Consider the following 15,390-nt stretch of genomic DNA (forward strand, 5'->3'; position numbering starts at 1 on the left):
CCAGAAATGAGCTTGTTTATGGTGTGCAGCAGGTGACACGTGTATGGCATGATTTCTACCCAGATGTACATCTGCTGCTGCTAAAAGCAGGAGCTGCCTGTCTTAAGAAGAATGCCATCTTCTGTTACATGGTGACATGAGAACACAGAACAGATAGTGTGCATTGTGGGGTGGGGAAAGGGACATGAATCAGACACATACAATCTAAACTTATTTTTTAAATAAAATAGAATTTGCCTGAATCTTAACCTGACCCTCCCCTTACTTTAATTTCAGGAACACTTACTTAGTGAAAGTAACATCTCACTTTTCAAGTTATTTATCTAGAAGTCTTTGATTTTGTTTTTGGTTTTTTAAAAAAAACAACAGGTTCACAGTGAGGTAAATCAGAATGGTAAGACACTTGCAAGTTTGTGACCTAGAAGAAATGTCTAATCACGTGCACACCAGAGTCCTACACTGGGCAAGAAAAATAGCTCCATTAAATTATCTAAAGAAAGTCTGTTCTGGAAATAAATACTCACATATATTTGTACACTTGACTATCACAGTGCTAATGTCAGTTTATAATCTTATCAAGAACTGCCACAATATTCAAAAAGTCAAAGAAATGGAATATAATTCAATTTTTACTCATTGTTAAATAGCCTGTGGATGCCAGTCAAATAATTAGCATTTTTACAATTGCAGGTAATCCACATCCTCTTAGCCACCAACGCTAATGCTTGGAATACAATGACAAGACAGGTCAACACACCTAAGCGGGCCAAGGGTGTGAAAAACTCAATGTCATGGCTTTGCTGACTTAGCCCCCACCATATGAACAGCCATGTCAATGGAAAAATACTTCTATCAACACAGATACTCCTGCTCAGGAAGGTATTGTTCCTACATCAGTGGAAAAATCCCTTCCAGTAGCATAGCCTACTTCTGCAATACTGGGTTATGCCAGCATTGCTGTGATGATGTATATATGCTAGTACAGTCTCTGCAGCAGTCATACCATCATGTAAATTTAAACTCTGAAAGAGCAATGCAACTTTTCAAGAAGGCTCCATTAAAAGTAGCTATCAAAAAGAGTCTTTTAGCCTTCTGAACATAGAGAACATGCGAGAAAGACTAAAAGAAAACAGCAAGTGCAGGTGCTTAGAATTAGATTCTCCTGAATCACCACAGCAACAGACCCCCATCTGTAGCTCTGGGGAAAAGAAAAGTTCCTTATAACTTGACAGCTTGAGAACTGGATACATTGCACAACTCTGATTGGACGGACAAAAGCTAGCTGTCAAAAACAAGAGAATTTTAGCTACACTCAGGCTCTGAATTTGCCCTAACTGTAAGCTTATAATGTGGAAGTAACACTAACTTTGGTAATCTATTCTCACAATTCAACAGAAGCCAAGAAGTCTATGCTAAAAAGATCTTAATGGAACAACTCTTCCCATCAATAAGTCTAGTTCTTATTCTCTAAGAACTGTATTATTCAATTCTCATGAGAAAGCAATCTTCAGCTTTTACCTGCAGCAACGTTGAAGGCCATGGTGTGTGTTTAAGATGCCTCACTTGAGAGATATGACGTCCTAGACTCCGATGTACACTACAGCACTCATCACAAATCAGAATCCCCCTATTTACTGATGCCCAGCAGGGGTCTGGAAAAGAAAAGAAAAAAGAAAAAGTATGTTTACTGCAATATGAGAGGCACCATGCAACAGTAGTTAGGGCACAAGACTGAGAATCAGGAGTCACAGGTTCTGTTCCTGGACCTAACACTGTTTGTCCACGGTCAGATAGCATAAGCCACAAACTCCCTGGGCCTCAGGATGCTGGGAGAAATATTGGTCTTGAAATTTGACAATGGACTGGGACTCAAGAAATCTGGCTTCTTTCTCAAGTTCTCACATTGACTTGCTCACGGACCTTGAGGGGAAAAGAACACTTACTCCAGCCTGTTGCCCATATATAAAACGACGACAATACTTCCTTTTCTCAATAGGAATGTGGAAATGCTAAATCCATTAAAGTTCATGAGATGTGCAGACACTACAGCAAGGAGTCTGAAAGAAAACCCTGTAATAAATAATTAGCATCCCTATCTGAAAAAGAGGGATAATGATATATACCCCATCCTTGTGGCGGGCTTGGCAATCTCAAAATGCAAAATGCTATATCAATATTACTGTGTGTATTTTTTATTGCTTCAAGTCTTAGGTCTGCCATGTTACAGCTACAGTGCATTCTTTGATATTTCGTATTTAAATATACAAATAAGAGGCACTATTTTTGTAAGACAAAAGAGCAAGATTAGCTATGTTTATTTCAAACACTGGTTAGAAACACATGCCACTCTGATACAATTCCTCTTAATGCTACTTTTAGATTACGCCAGTAATCGTCTGGTGTTATAGCACAGCATGTTTTATCATGAACAAGTCTCCATAATAACACTAAATAAGGCAATGAGAGGATATGTTCAATAGTCTATGGAACAGTTTTGACCATTACAGAAAGCAACAACGCCCTAGTGTAACGGGTCTCTAATTATTTACACAAACTAATAGTAGCTGTATAGCCCTGAGGATGTCACATTGTAGTCCAACCAGCACACAGCTGCAGTTAAGCAACCCACAGGCTGCAGTTTGAGATCCACTGCCTTAGAACACTGTGCATGTGCCATTCTGGTATGTGAGGTAAACAACAGACGAAAGCGTATCCTTGAAACCTGCAACCACATACTTAAGTTGCAAGTTGTTTGAAATGCCTGTATTCCAATGCAGTCTCTAAACAAGTAAATAACTAATTTCTCAATCTATTACCCTTACATCTGAAGCTGAAAGTGCTATTTTTATAATTTATTATTTACTTATGGTAGTGCCCTACTATGACAGGAGTTTTCAAGTCAGACAAGAAACAATGGTCCCTGTCCTGAAGACTCACAAACATACAAAACTTAATGAGAGTGGAAGAAAGACCATCCCCCAGAGCACGTGACAGTTCACTTATACCACCTTTTCAAGGAGTATTACGTGCTAAATAAGGTGTTTGTTTTCCCAGTAAATCCATCCAGTCAGGAACAAAACTCAGACATAAGGTAATATTACAATAACCTGTGTAACCGTTAATTTACAGGATCATTCAATGTAATTAGCACTAATTAACTAAACTTTTTATGCCAGCATTCACTTCCACGTAAATTGGTAAAAAATACAAGAAATGTAAGTACTGAATAGCTGAACAGAACATTTATCTTCTTCGCTATGGTCTCCTCCTGCATTAAAGACCTGAAAATCTGCATCCTAAAACAAAGACTAACACCAGATTACAAAGGCAGACATCTGAACTGGAGTTTATTCTCAAGTTCAACACTTTGTGCCAAGGTCTCAATAGAGACAGCAATTGCCCTACACATTACAAGAACAATTTCCCCATCTTAATTTTCTTCTCCCTCTTCCTCACCCTTCACCCCTCCCTCTTCTGTCCAGTGTAGCTGATTTGTCTCTTCATTTCATTTTATTCTCATTGTGCCTGTTTACTTTCATCAGAATTTCCAGATCTGAGGAAAAGGGTCTGTCCCATGAAAGCTCATCACTTAATAAATTACTTGCTTCGTCTTTAAAGTGGTACATGAATTTTTTTGTTTTGTTCTTATTGCTGTTGCACCTAAAGACCCCACTCAATTTCATGAACTGTAAAAACACATGGTAGGAGACAGTCCTCATCCCAATGCACCGGCAGTCTGATTTGAAACAAAAAATATTCCAAGTGGAAGTAACAGGTGGGGAGAATACAAGAGTAATGATATTGAATAGTTCAGAGAGGGCATTCTATGCCTCAAGAGGCATGTGGACAAAAGCATACAGGAGCTTGTGGCAGAAAATGAACAAGCATTTGAAGCCTTGAGTAGAATGGAGAGGTTGACATTTTAACTCTGTTCCTATCACATCAAAAAGTTGAAAACAGGAAAGTCAATGGAAAAGATTCACAGGAGATGGACACAATCAAAGTGATAGGCAAGATGTTGTTCTTAGCTGCTGCTACGTGTTACAGAGACCAGAGAGGAAGCGGACACAATCATTAGGACAGGAGATGTTAAAGGTTTAAGCAACAGTTGTCAATCTGGACTAAAAGAAAACGTTTGCTTTTTAAAAAAATGTTTGGGGAAGAAGCAGCAAGAGGATGCGGACAAAGCCTGGATGTGTTAAGCCAGGAAGCGGAAGGCATCAAAGAAGTCTCCCCAGGTTACAGGCCTGACTAATAGGGAGGATAATGGCTTCTGACCAAGAGTATTGTGGAAGCAGGGCTGAGGAGTTTCATTGTCATCAGAGCTGCACTAGTTTTAACTAAAGATTAATTAGTGCAAAATCTTGTATGTGTACTGCTTATCACTTTTAAACAGATACCAACTAACGCTGGCAAAGCTCCGTACACAAACAATACCTGGTTTTAGCAACAGTTAAGTTCACGCTGCTGGCAAGATACTCAAGAGAACAAGAGAAATAGGCTATTATATGTTTATAAGAACACTACAGAACAATTCAAAACAAGTAGTGTTGTGTTGCAGGCTAAATTTGAAGAGTAAATTTGTAAAATAACTTAAAATAGGAAGTGTACACTGACAAAGCACATAATAGAATCCTGGTGTGCCTAACAGTTTAGCACATATATCTGCGACATTAACTATTTGGTATCAGATAGGGAAAAGCTGAGCACATCAGTTCTGAAATCCTCATTCACATTGTTAAAAAATTCAGTACAGTAAACCCTCACTTTACGCGAGTCTGACATATGTGTTAATCACATTAATACAAATGTCAAAATTCCAGGCTCCAGCTGCCTACTTCCCCCAGCTGGAGGAAGCAGGAGAATGGAGCCTGTGGGGGCATGGCTTCCCCCAGCTGGAGGAAGCCAGGAGGATGCCACTATTGGGAGGAGGGGGCAGGGGTGAAGAGGGAAGCAGGGAGAACCCTTTCAGCCCCTGGGCACCGTGAGCCAGGTGAAGCAGTGGCTGGCTCCTGGGGGTCAGAGGATGAGGGAGGGGGGAAGTGGCAGGGGGAAGACCTTCAGCCCCATGGGAACCAGGAGCCAGGAAACTGACCAAGCACTGCCGCGCCTGGCTCCAGGCTCCCAGGAGGAGGGAGAGGTCCCCCTCTTCCAACCTATGTGAAATTTGAATTATGCAGGGGTTTGGGGAATACAACCCTCGTGTGACTCAGGGTTTTACTGTACAGGAGGCTGGCTCAGCTTCTGTCCTACCTCTCGCCACACTGCATTTAAAAGGCTGAGTGGGCACACAGGCTGACTCAGCTACTCTCCCCACCATGGGGATCAGGCTCTCTGATGCTCCCCCCTCACCCAGCCACAACTCTGCATTTAAATGCAGGGTAGAGTGGTTAACCAAGTAACTGCCAAAATTTCTGTTTGTCATTTGGTTATCAGATTACTCAGTCTAACATCCGTAATACAGTGCACACCCTTAGAATATGCAACATTCTACTGTTATTCCCCATTAGAGTGATAGTGAGCAGAAATGTTACTATTTCCATCGATAGCGTTCTGAAGGATTTTAAATGCATCCACCATAGTCTAAGGCTACATTTTAGGTTTTACAAACCCCATCAACAAATAAAAACTGTCCTATACACTTGCTAATTACTAATTAGAATAAAATGCTTAGAGAAGTTGTGGAATTGCCACCCCTGGAGATTTTCAAGAGTAGGCTTAGATAAACACCAGTCATGGATGATCTAGATTGGGGTGGCCAAACTTACTGACCCATCCAGCTGAAGAGGACAACCTTCACAAGTCTGAGCGCGAAGCACATCTGCTGGGGCATCAGTCCTGCTCCTGCTGAAGCTCCAAGCAGCAGCATATTTGCCCCATGAGGTTAAAGCCCCAAGATGATCTCTCTCTCTCTCTCTCTCTCTCTCTCACACACACACACACACACAGAGGGAAGAAGCCCCTACCCAATCCCCAACTGCAAGGCAGAGTTCCTGAGCTCCCCTCTAACCAGTCTGGTAGAGGAGAAAAGGGGATGTGGTGGGAGTTCCACCAGTCACACTGTAACAGTGAGAGGACCTCACGGGGCTCATGAGCTACAGTTTAGCCACTGAGGGACTAGATAACACTTAGACTTACCATGAGTGCGAAGGACTGGATTAGATGACCTTTTGACATCCTTTCCACTCCAGTGATTGGATAATTCAATTTCTAATCCAATCTCTGCAGGACAGGCATAACTGATCATAGAACGCTAGGACCGGAAGGGGCCTTGAGAGGCCATCGAGTCCAGTTCCCTGCCCCGACGGCAGGACCGACCACTGTCTACACCATCCCTGACAGACATCTATCTAATCTGTTCTTAAATATCTCCAGCGAGGGAGATTCCACAACCTCCCTTGGCAACTTATTCCAGTACTTGACCACCCTGACAGTTAGGAACTTTTTCCTAATGTCCAACCTAAACTTCCCTTGCTGAAGCTTAAGTCCATTGCCCCTTGTTCTCTCCTCAGAGGCCAAGAAGAACAAGTTTTCTCCCTCCTCATGACACCCTTTAAGATATCTGAAAACCGCTATCATGTCCCCCCTCAATCTTCTCTTTTCCAAGCTAAACAAGCCCAATTCTTTCAGCCTTTCTTCATAAGTCATGTTCTCCAGACCTTTTATCATTCTAGTTGCTCTTCTCTGGACCTTCTAATTTCTCCACATCTTTCTTGAATTGGAGTGCCCAGAACTGGACACAATATTCCAGCTGAGGCCTAACCAGCGCAGAGTAGAGCGGAAGAATGATTTCTCGTGTCTTGTTCACAACACACCTGCTAATGCATCCCAGAATCATGTTTGCTTTTTTTGCAACAGCATCACACTGTTGACTCATATTTAACTTCTGATCTACTAGAACCCCTAGATCCCTTTCTGCTGTACTCCTTCCTAGACAGTCTTTTCCCATTCTGTATGTGTGAAACAGATTATTCCTTCCTAAGTGCAGCACCTTACATTTATCTTTATTAAACTTCATCCTGTTTACTTCAGACCATTTCTCCAATTTATCTAGATCATTCTGAATTTTGACCCTATCCTCCAAGGTAGTTGCAACCCCTCCCAGCTTGGTATCATCTGCAAACTTAATAAGCGTACTTTCTATGCCAATATCCAAATCATTAATGAAGATATTGAACAGAACTGGTCCCAAAACAGACCCCTGCAGAACCCCACTTGTTATGCTTTTCCAGCAGGATTGAGCACCATTAACAACTACTCTCTGGGTATGATTAGCCAGCCAGTTATGCACCCACCTTATTGCAGCCCCCTTTAAGTTGGACTTGCCTAGTTTGTCAATAAGAATATTATGCGAGACCGTACCAAATGCTTTACTAAAGTCTAGGTATACCACATCCACTGCTTCTCCCTTATCTACGAGTCTCGTTATCGTGTCAAAAAAAGCTATCAGGTTGGTTTGACATGATTTGTTTGTTTACAAAACCATGCTGGCTGTTCCCTATCACTTTACTACCTTCCAAGTGCTTGCAGATGACTTCCTTAACTACCTGCTCCATTACCTTTCCTGGCACAGAAGTTAAGCTGACTGGCCTGTAATTTCCTGGGTTGTTCTTATTCCTCTTTTTGTAGATGGCCACTATATTTGCCCTCTTCCAGTCTTCTGGAATCTCTCCTGTCTCCCATGACTTTCCAAAAATGAGAGCTAACGGCTCAGCTACCTCTTCTCTCAGCTCCTTGAGGATTCTAGGATGCATTTCATCAGGCCCTGGTGACTTGCAGACATCTAATTTTTCCAAATGGTTTTTAACTTGTTCTTTTTTTATTTCAAAAACTAACTCTACCCCTCTTCTACCAGCATTCACTATATCAGGCATTCCTTCAGACTTCTCCGTGAAGACCGAAACAAAGAAGTCATTAAGCATCTCTGCCATTTCCAAGTTCCCCATTACTGTTTCTCCCTCCTCACTGAGCAATGGCCCTACCCTGTCCTTGGTCTTCCTCTTGTTTCTAATGTATTTGTAAAAGGCCTTCTTGTTACCCTTTATGCCTGTAGCTAGTTGGAGCTCATTTTGTGCCTTAGCCTTTCTAATTTTACTCCTGCATTCCTGTGTTATTTGCCTATGTTCATTCTTTGTAATTTGTCCTAGTTTCCATTTTTTATACGATTCCTTTTTTAGTTTGAGATCATGCAGGATCTCCTTGTTAAGCCAAGGCGGTCCTTGCCCATATTTACTATCTTTCCTACATAGGGGAATAGCTTGTTTTTGGGCCCTTAATAATGTCTCTTTGAAAAACTGCCAACTCTCCTCAGTTGTTTTTCCCCTCAGTTTTTCCTCCCATGGGATCTTACCTACCAACTCTCTGAGTTTACCAAAATCTGCCTTCCTGAAATCCATCATCTCTGTTTTGCTATTTTCCCTCCTACCAGTCCTTAGAATTCTCTGATTTCATGATCACTTTCACGCAAGCAGCCTCCCACATTCAAATTCTCGACCAAGTCCTCCTTATTTGTTAAAATCAAATCCAGAACAGTTTCTCCCCTGGTGGCTTTTTCAACTTTTTGGAATAAAAAATTGTCTCCAATGCCGTCTAAGAACTTATTGGATAGTCTGTGCCCTGCTGTATTAGTGTCCCAGCATATATCTGGATAGTTAAAGTCCCCCATTACCACCATATCCTGGGCTCTGGATGATTTTGTTAGTTGTTTAAAAAAAGCATCATCCACCTCTTCCACCTGGTTAGGTGGCCTGTAGTAGACTCCTAACAGGACATCACCCTTGTTTTTTACCCCTCAAACTAACCCACAGACTCTCAACACGTCCATCTCCACCTCAGTCCAAGTGTGTACATTTTTTATATATAAGGCAACACCTCCCCCCTTTTTCCCCTGTCTATCTTTCCTAACCAGGCTGTAGCCTTCAATACCAACATTCCAATCATGTGTATTATCCCACATGAACGTTAAACTCTGAACACACTGAAGCCCTGTTCTGAAAAAAATGTAGCTACAATCCAATAATATAGCAATAATAGTGAACTGAATTGTCAGGAAGTGAAACTGAGTATGAAATAAAGTCTTTCATAAGTATCCAAGCAGAAGAAAGAGCAAACACAAAAAGGAAATCAATTTTTAAATTGTTCCATGTTAATACTCTGTATGGAAACATGTTTAAAGGGGTAATGTAACTAGATTTTGTCTCTCCTTAAATTCACTCACAGAATTAGCAATGCAGCAAATTTTTTACATTATACAGGTTTAACCTCTCTAATCCAAAACTCTCGTCTGGCAACACCTGTAATCCGACAGGATTACGTCCAGCAACATCCATAATCTGCCATGGGGCTGTCATGAGGGCAGAGAACTGGATTCGATGACCTCTCAAGGTCCCTTCCAGTTCTAGTGTTCTATAATAGTATGATGTTAGTTAGCCAGACAAGCACTTAATATGGGTGTAGTCAAGTTTCCATACATTTGTTTAGCCACTAGTTCAGTGCTGTTATTCAGCTCTAATTACCCCAAATGTCTTTGAAGCACTCAGTAAGCAGTGGAAGTGCTACGCAAGGGGCTGGCAAATTCTCCCATTCGGCACTGGTCGGGTCTCGAGGGGTTTAACTCATACAAGTATGCAAATTCACAGGATTTCTTTCACTAAATGTTTATTCTGCAAATTATATTTTAGACAATTTTTTTTAAAACTTGTGATACCTAAAAATGTAAACTGAGTAAGGTATGCCAATGGCTGAAGCACTAGTACCAACTGGCTTGCACCACCACTGGGGGAGGGAAGACGCTGGAAGGAAGGGGAGGGGCTAAGACTCAAAGGCCCGATACAGGCAAACCGTGGCTGGGTCTGGCCTGCAGGTTTTGCCTCACTGGGGGGTGGGTGCTCCATGCAGATACAACCCCCTGCCCCAATTGCAGCCACTGGGACAGCAGTACATACTTTACGCAAGCATGCAGAGCCACACAGAGGCATGGGCTTCCTCCCTCCACAGTATACCTTCCACAGCTCTCACCCTCACTCTGCTCCTCCCCCCTCCCTTCTAGACTCCACATCCTACTCCAGTACCCTCTCCCTTCTAGATCCCCTCACCTGCACTCCCTCCCAGCTCCTGTATCTGCCTCCCTAATCCCAGACCCCCACTCCTGCATCCTGTCTCCTGTCCAGACCTCTCACCCCAGGCCACAAATGCACCCTTCCGCCCACCCACACCCCAGCCTGCCATCCAGCAGGTCCCTCCTGTGCACTGAAACCCCCATTTTCGGTCCCACCCCAGAACCTAGGGAGGCCCCCCAAAAATCTATTAGCCGCCATTCTCCTAGGCTCGGATGGAATTTGAGAGAGGTGAAGTGAATGTCTCTTATTTCTGCTTCTCAGTTGGGGGCCACATTTGACAGGGGGGTTTATTTATTTGATTTCTCACTTATACGTGTCCCCCAACTGATTTTTTCTGTGGCTCTCGACCCAAAGAAGGTTCCCCATCCCATTCTGGATCCTTTAAGTCATTATTTCCCTCCCCTCCACACCTCCACCCCCCCGCAACACACACTTCATTTTTCATCATCACACACTGCCTGACTTGTGTCACTCAGCTGTCGATCACCAGGGTCACCATCATCATCCCTTACAGGCTGGAAAAACTGGAATCAGGGTGTCATCTTTGATTCAGCCCTCTTTTTAAACCAAGGTGGGGAACCTATGGCTCTGTGTGTTGCTGTTCCCCCTTCCACCTGGCTGGGAGAACAGCAGCATGGGGTTGCTACCCAATGGAAGCAGAAGAGGGCAGTGCCTCGGAGCAGCAGGGGACATGGAGCCACCTGTGCCTGCAGGGAGCTACACCCCTGTTCCAAACCACCCATCCAGACCTTGCTAGAACAATGGAAAATCTTGATGCTTCATATATAACATAACACTCCCTCCCTGAGTGATTGGGCAGCAAAATGGCAAATGAAATTTAATGTGGGTAAGTGTAAGGTAATGCACATTGGGAAAAATAACCCCAATTATACATATAATATGATGGGGGCAAGTTTAGCTATAACAGATCAGGAAAGGGATCTTGGAATTATAGTGGATAGTTCTCTGAAAACATCCACGCAGTGTGCAGCGGCAGTCAGTAAAGCAAATAGGATGTTAGGAATAATTAAAAAAGGGTTAGAAAATAAGACAAAGAATATCTTACTTCCCCTATATAAAACTATGGTACGCCCACGTCTTGAGTACTACGTGCAGATGGGGGCTCCTCACCTCAAAAAAGATATATTGGTGTTAGAAAAGGTTCAGAAAAGGGCAACTAAAATGATTAAGGGTTTGGAACAGGTCCCATATGAGGAGAGACTAGAGAGACTGGGACTTTTCAGTCTAGAAAAGAGGAGACTGAGGGGTGATATGATAGAGGTATATAAATCATGAATGGTGTGGAGAAAGTGAATACAGAAAAAAGTTATTTACTTGTTCCCATAATATAAGAACTAGAGGACACCAAATGAAATTAATGGGTAGCAGGTTCAAAACTAATAAAAGAAAGTTTTTCTTCACACAGCCAACCTGTGGAACTCCTTACCAGAGGACGCTGTGAAGGCCAGGACTCTAACACAGTTTTAAAAAGAGCTCGATAAATATTTGGAGGTTAGGTCCATAGATGGCTATTAGCAAGGGGTAAGGTATGGTGCCTAGCCTTTTGTCGAAGGCAGGAGATGGATGGCAGGAGACAAATCACTTGATCATTGTCTTCGGTTCACCTCCTTTGGGGCACCAAGCATTGGCTACTGTCGGCAGACAGGATACTGGGCTAGATGGACCTTTGGTCTGAGCCAGTATGGCCGTTCTTATGTTCTCCCCCATCCTCCTGACCCCCCATCTGGCCTGGCCTCTTTATCCACACTGCAAACATTTCATCTGCTCTTGATTTCTTTCTCTCTGACCTTGGCTGCTGCAGCCTTGATGCCCACAAGCCTATTTAAATCACTGTGGCTAAAAATATACAAAAAAAAAAAAAAAAGACAGAAACTCATTGGGACAAGAACTACAATCTAAACCTTAGTACTGGAGCGACCACAATTTTTGTATTGATATTGGTATTATACAGCTCATGTTTTAAACTTCAACTATATAATAAACAAATTGTAAACAGCTACAACAGTACTTTAACAGCTTCTCAAAATACATACGCATACAGCAGATGAAAACAAACATGTTGGTAGTCCAGTGAGCCCTTTCAATCCCGTCCCTGGAAATGTCAGTGACTGAATGAGCTACACCCTCTTGTTTCTAGAGATGGTTCCTCAAGATTAAGAAACTTTACTGAAGTGTAATTTTAAAACTGTTATTCTTGCTCTACAACATAACCGGAGAACTGAAATGTCAGGAAATGAGACAGGTGCACTTAGGAAAATCTACCTCATTTAAGAAACAATTTGCTTTTACCCAGTAACCGTGCTATATGTTGGCATAAACAGGAAGTCTGTAAGCCAGAAACTCATTTTCTAACATTTCAGTTTGGGACTTTTAAGTCCACGTTTTGGAAAGGCATAGAAAGAAGGGCACCCTGTTCTACACTTTCAACTTTAATTGCTCTTACCAAAGAAAGTGTAAGTGAACAAATAGTTTGTTTCTCTCAAGTTTGGGTGACGCATTGCTGGAATAACATCAATACCATGCCATCTATTCATCCAAGGACTTACAAACAGAGCTCCTTGTAAACCGAGTGCTTGGGCAGCTGCCCAGGAGAAACTGAGGTGCAGCCCAGATGATCAGCAGAGCGCACACAGTCAGCAGCATGTCTTTCTATTGGTGGTGCACATCCACACATGCCTTGATGTGCACAACACAATTTATTGCACCCATTGAAAGACAAGAATTACAGGAAACTGCTTACAACTTGCTGCAAACTTTGATGAGTTAAGCCCATCAATGCTCACAGGGGCACAGAGAGGAGAAGTGACCCATACACGGACAGAGTTAACAGAACCTGTCTACTAATTTCTAGATCACCCCAGACCAAGCTAGAAAGTTTAAATCCATTTTTGGAATAGTAAGTAGAGATGAGTCTGACGAAGCGGGTCTTTGCCTGCGAAAGCTTATGCTCCAAAACATCTAAGAGTCAGGCTGCTTTCCTTGACGGTAGTTAGGAAACTACTCCTGACAGGGGCAGTAGCCTGGCTCTTGCTGCCCTTGACAGAAGAAGTTTTCCCCACTCCTGTCAGGGTGGCAGCCAAGAGTCAAGTATCAAGGAGCTAGCCCTGTTAGTCTGCATCTTCAAGAACAACAAAAAGTCCTGCGGCACTCTATGGACTAACAGATATTTTGGAGCACAAGCTTTTGTGGGCAAAGACCTGCTTCGTCAGATGCATGGGGGGGTACAGAGGAGTATATGAAGAGGGGGATCCCAGTAAAAGGGAGGACCAGAGCTGACAAGGTCTATTCAAGTATCAGAGGGGTAGCCGTGTTAGTCTGGATCTGTAGCAGCAACGAAGGGTCCTGTGGCACCTTATAGACTAACAGAAAAGTTTAGAGCATGAGCTTTCGTGAGTTAACTCACTTCTTCAGATGCTGGTCCTGGAAATCTGCAAGGCCAGGTATAAATAGGCCAGAGCAAGGCTGGGGATAACGAGGTTAGCTCAGTCAGGCAGGCTGAGTTGTATTGTCATCAGTAGATCTCGAGGTGTGAACTCCAAGAGAAGCTAAATACAAAAGCAGCTTCCCCTCTCTTGGAGTTCGCACCTCCAGATCTACTGATGACAATACAACTCAGCCTGCCTGACTGGGCTAACCTCGTTATCCCCAGCCTTGCTCTGGCCTATTTATACCTGGCCTTGCAGATTTCCAGGACCAGCATCTGAAGAAGTGAGTTAACTCACGAAAGCTCATGCTCTAAACTTTTCTGTTAGTCTATAAGGTGCCACAGGACCCGCGTTGCTGCTAAAGGTCTATTCAGTCAGGGTGGAAATGGCCCATTATCAGCAGTATACATCAGGAGAGGAGAAAAAACAAGTCAGATCAGTGCTGGGGGGAGATGTGGCCCATTGTCAGATTCCAATGCGGAGGTGTGAACTCCTTTCCCCTCTCTTGATGTGTACCGCTGACAATGAGCCAATTCCACCCTGGCTGAACGGACCTTGTCAGCTCTGGGCCTCGCTTTTGGTAGGACCCCCTGCTCTTTAAATACTCCTCTGAACCCCCCCCACTCGTGCATCTGACGAAGCGGGCCTTTGCCCACGAAAGCTTAGGCTCCAAAACATCCCTTAGTCTATAAGGTGCCACGGGGCTTCTTGTTGCTCAGCCCAGAGCCAGGCTCTCCCCCGCTGCCCCTGACTGCAGCTGGGAAACCTCCCGCCGGTGGCGCTGGCCAGCTTCTCCGCTCCCGTGAGTGCAGGGCAGCCAGCACCCCTCCGGGCTGCCCCCACGCCCTGCGCCAGGAAACTGCCCAGCTCCCCGGAGAGGCGGGCAGCCCAGAGCCGGGCGCCAGCTCCCCGCCACGCTGAGTCGCGCGAACCCAGGGACTCGGGGTTCCAGGGCGCAGCCCAACCGCGCTCCGCGGCCCCCGCCGCCGCGCCCTGCCCTGCCCTGCCCTCCGCAAAGGGGAAGAGCGAGCGGACGCCCGACGTCTGTCACGAGCCCCCTCCGCACGGGCCTCCCCGCCGGGCGCCACAATGGCCTCACCCGGAGGCCCCCGCTGGGCTGCTGGCCGGAAGCGCAGAGGGGCCGGGCGCTGCCGAGCCCCCGGGCCGGAGACCAGGCCCGGCCCCGGTCACCTGCTCCGCGCCGGCGGCTTCCTGCTTGCTGCGCCAGCCGCCGGCCGGAGGGACCCCGCTGCGCGCAGAGGCGCCGGGCACCGGGGCAGGGCTCGGCCAGGACGCCTGGGTCCTTCCCCGCCCCCCCCCGCCGCGAGTCCCGAGGGAAGCGGCTCCCGCCCGCTCCTACCCTGAGCGCTGCAGTCCGCGCACACCTCGCTGCTCCTCAGCCGCTTCGACATGGTGGCGCGAGCGCCTCGCTCGCGGGCACGGGCCGCTTCTTCCGGCCGCTCTCAGGTCCCGCTGGGGAGCCCCCGTCAGCCCGCAGGGGGCCGCACCGCGCAGGCGCACGCTAGCGCCGCTCTCTACGCCCCCAGCGCCATTCACCAAACCCCTTGGGCCAACCTCACGCCGAGGCAGGCGACAGGGACGGTGCCTGTCACGTGAGAGGGAGCCCCTCCCCACACACGTCGGCCGTGGCCGCCATCTTAGTTCTTGGCATGGACGGGTCTGTAGCGCGTTCGGAGACCATTTTAGCTCCTGGCAGCAAGAGAGCCAGAAGTAGAGCAGCCTCAGAGCCCTCCCACCTCTGCCGTGCGTGGAGGCGCATCAGCAGCAGGCCGTGCGGTGGCTTCTTAGAAGCTAATAAATGCATA

The 15,390-nt window shown here is 45.3% G+C and overlaps 1 protein-coding gene across 11 annotated transcripts in view; it reads right to left on the reverse strand.

The window, feature by feature from the left end:
- The window catches only part of GIT2 (GIT ArfGAP 2), a 62,072-nt gene extending 47,002 nt beyond the window's left edge, over window positions 1-15,070 (reverse strand). For all 11 annotated transcript variants that reach the window (XR_012648056.1, XM_075013104.1, XM_075013095.1 and 8 more), the window contains exons 1-2: window positions 14,925-15,070; window positions 1,519-1,652 (exon numbers count right to left, since the gene is read on the reverse strand). Coding sequence is in view for 10 of the 11 variants with exons in the window: in XM_075013104.1 (XP_074869205.1) it covers window positions 1,519-1,652; window positions 14,925-14,976 (186 nt within the window). In the remaining variant the exon portion in view is untranslated. The remainder of the gene's footprint in view (window positions 1-1,518; window positions 1,653-14,924) is intronic.
- Between the last annotated feature and the right edge of the window lie 320 nt (window positions 15,071-15,390).

This window comes from Carettochelys insculpta, chromosome 18, assembly GCF_033958435.1.
Source record: "Carettochelys insculpta isolate YL-2023 chromosome 18, ASM3395843v1, whole genome shotgun sequence".
Taxonomy (NCBI): Eukaryota; Metazoa; Chordata; order Testudines; family Carettochelyidae; genus Carettochelys; species Carettochelys insculpta.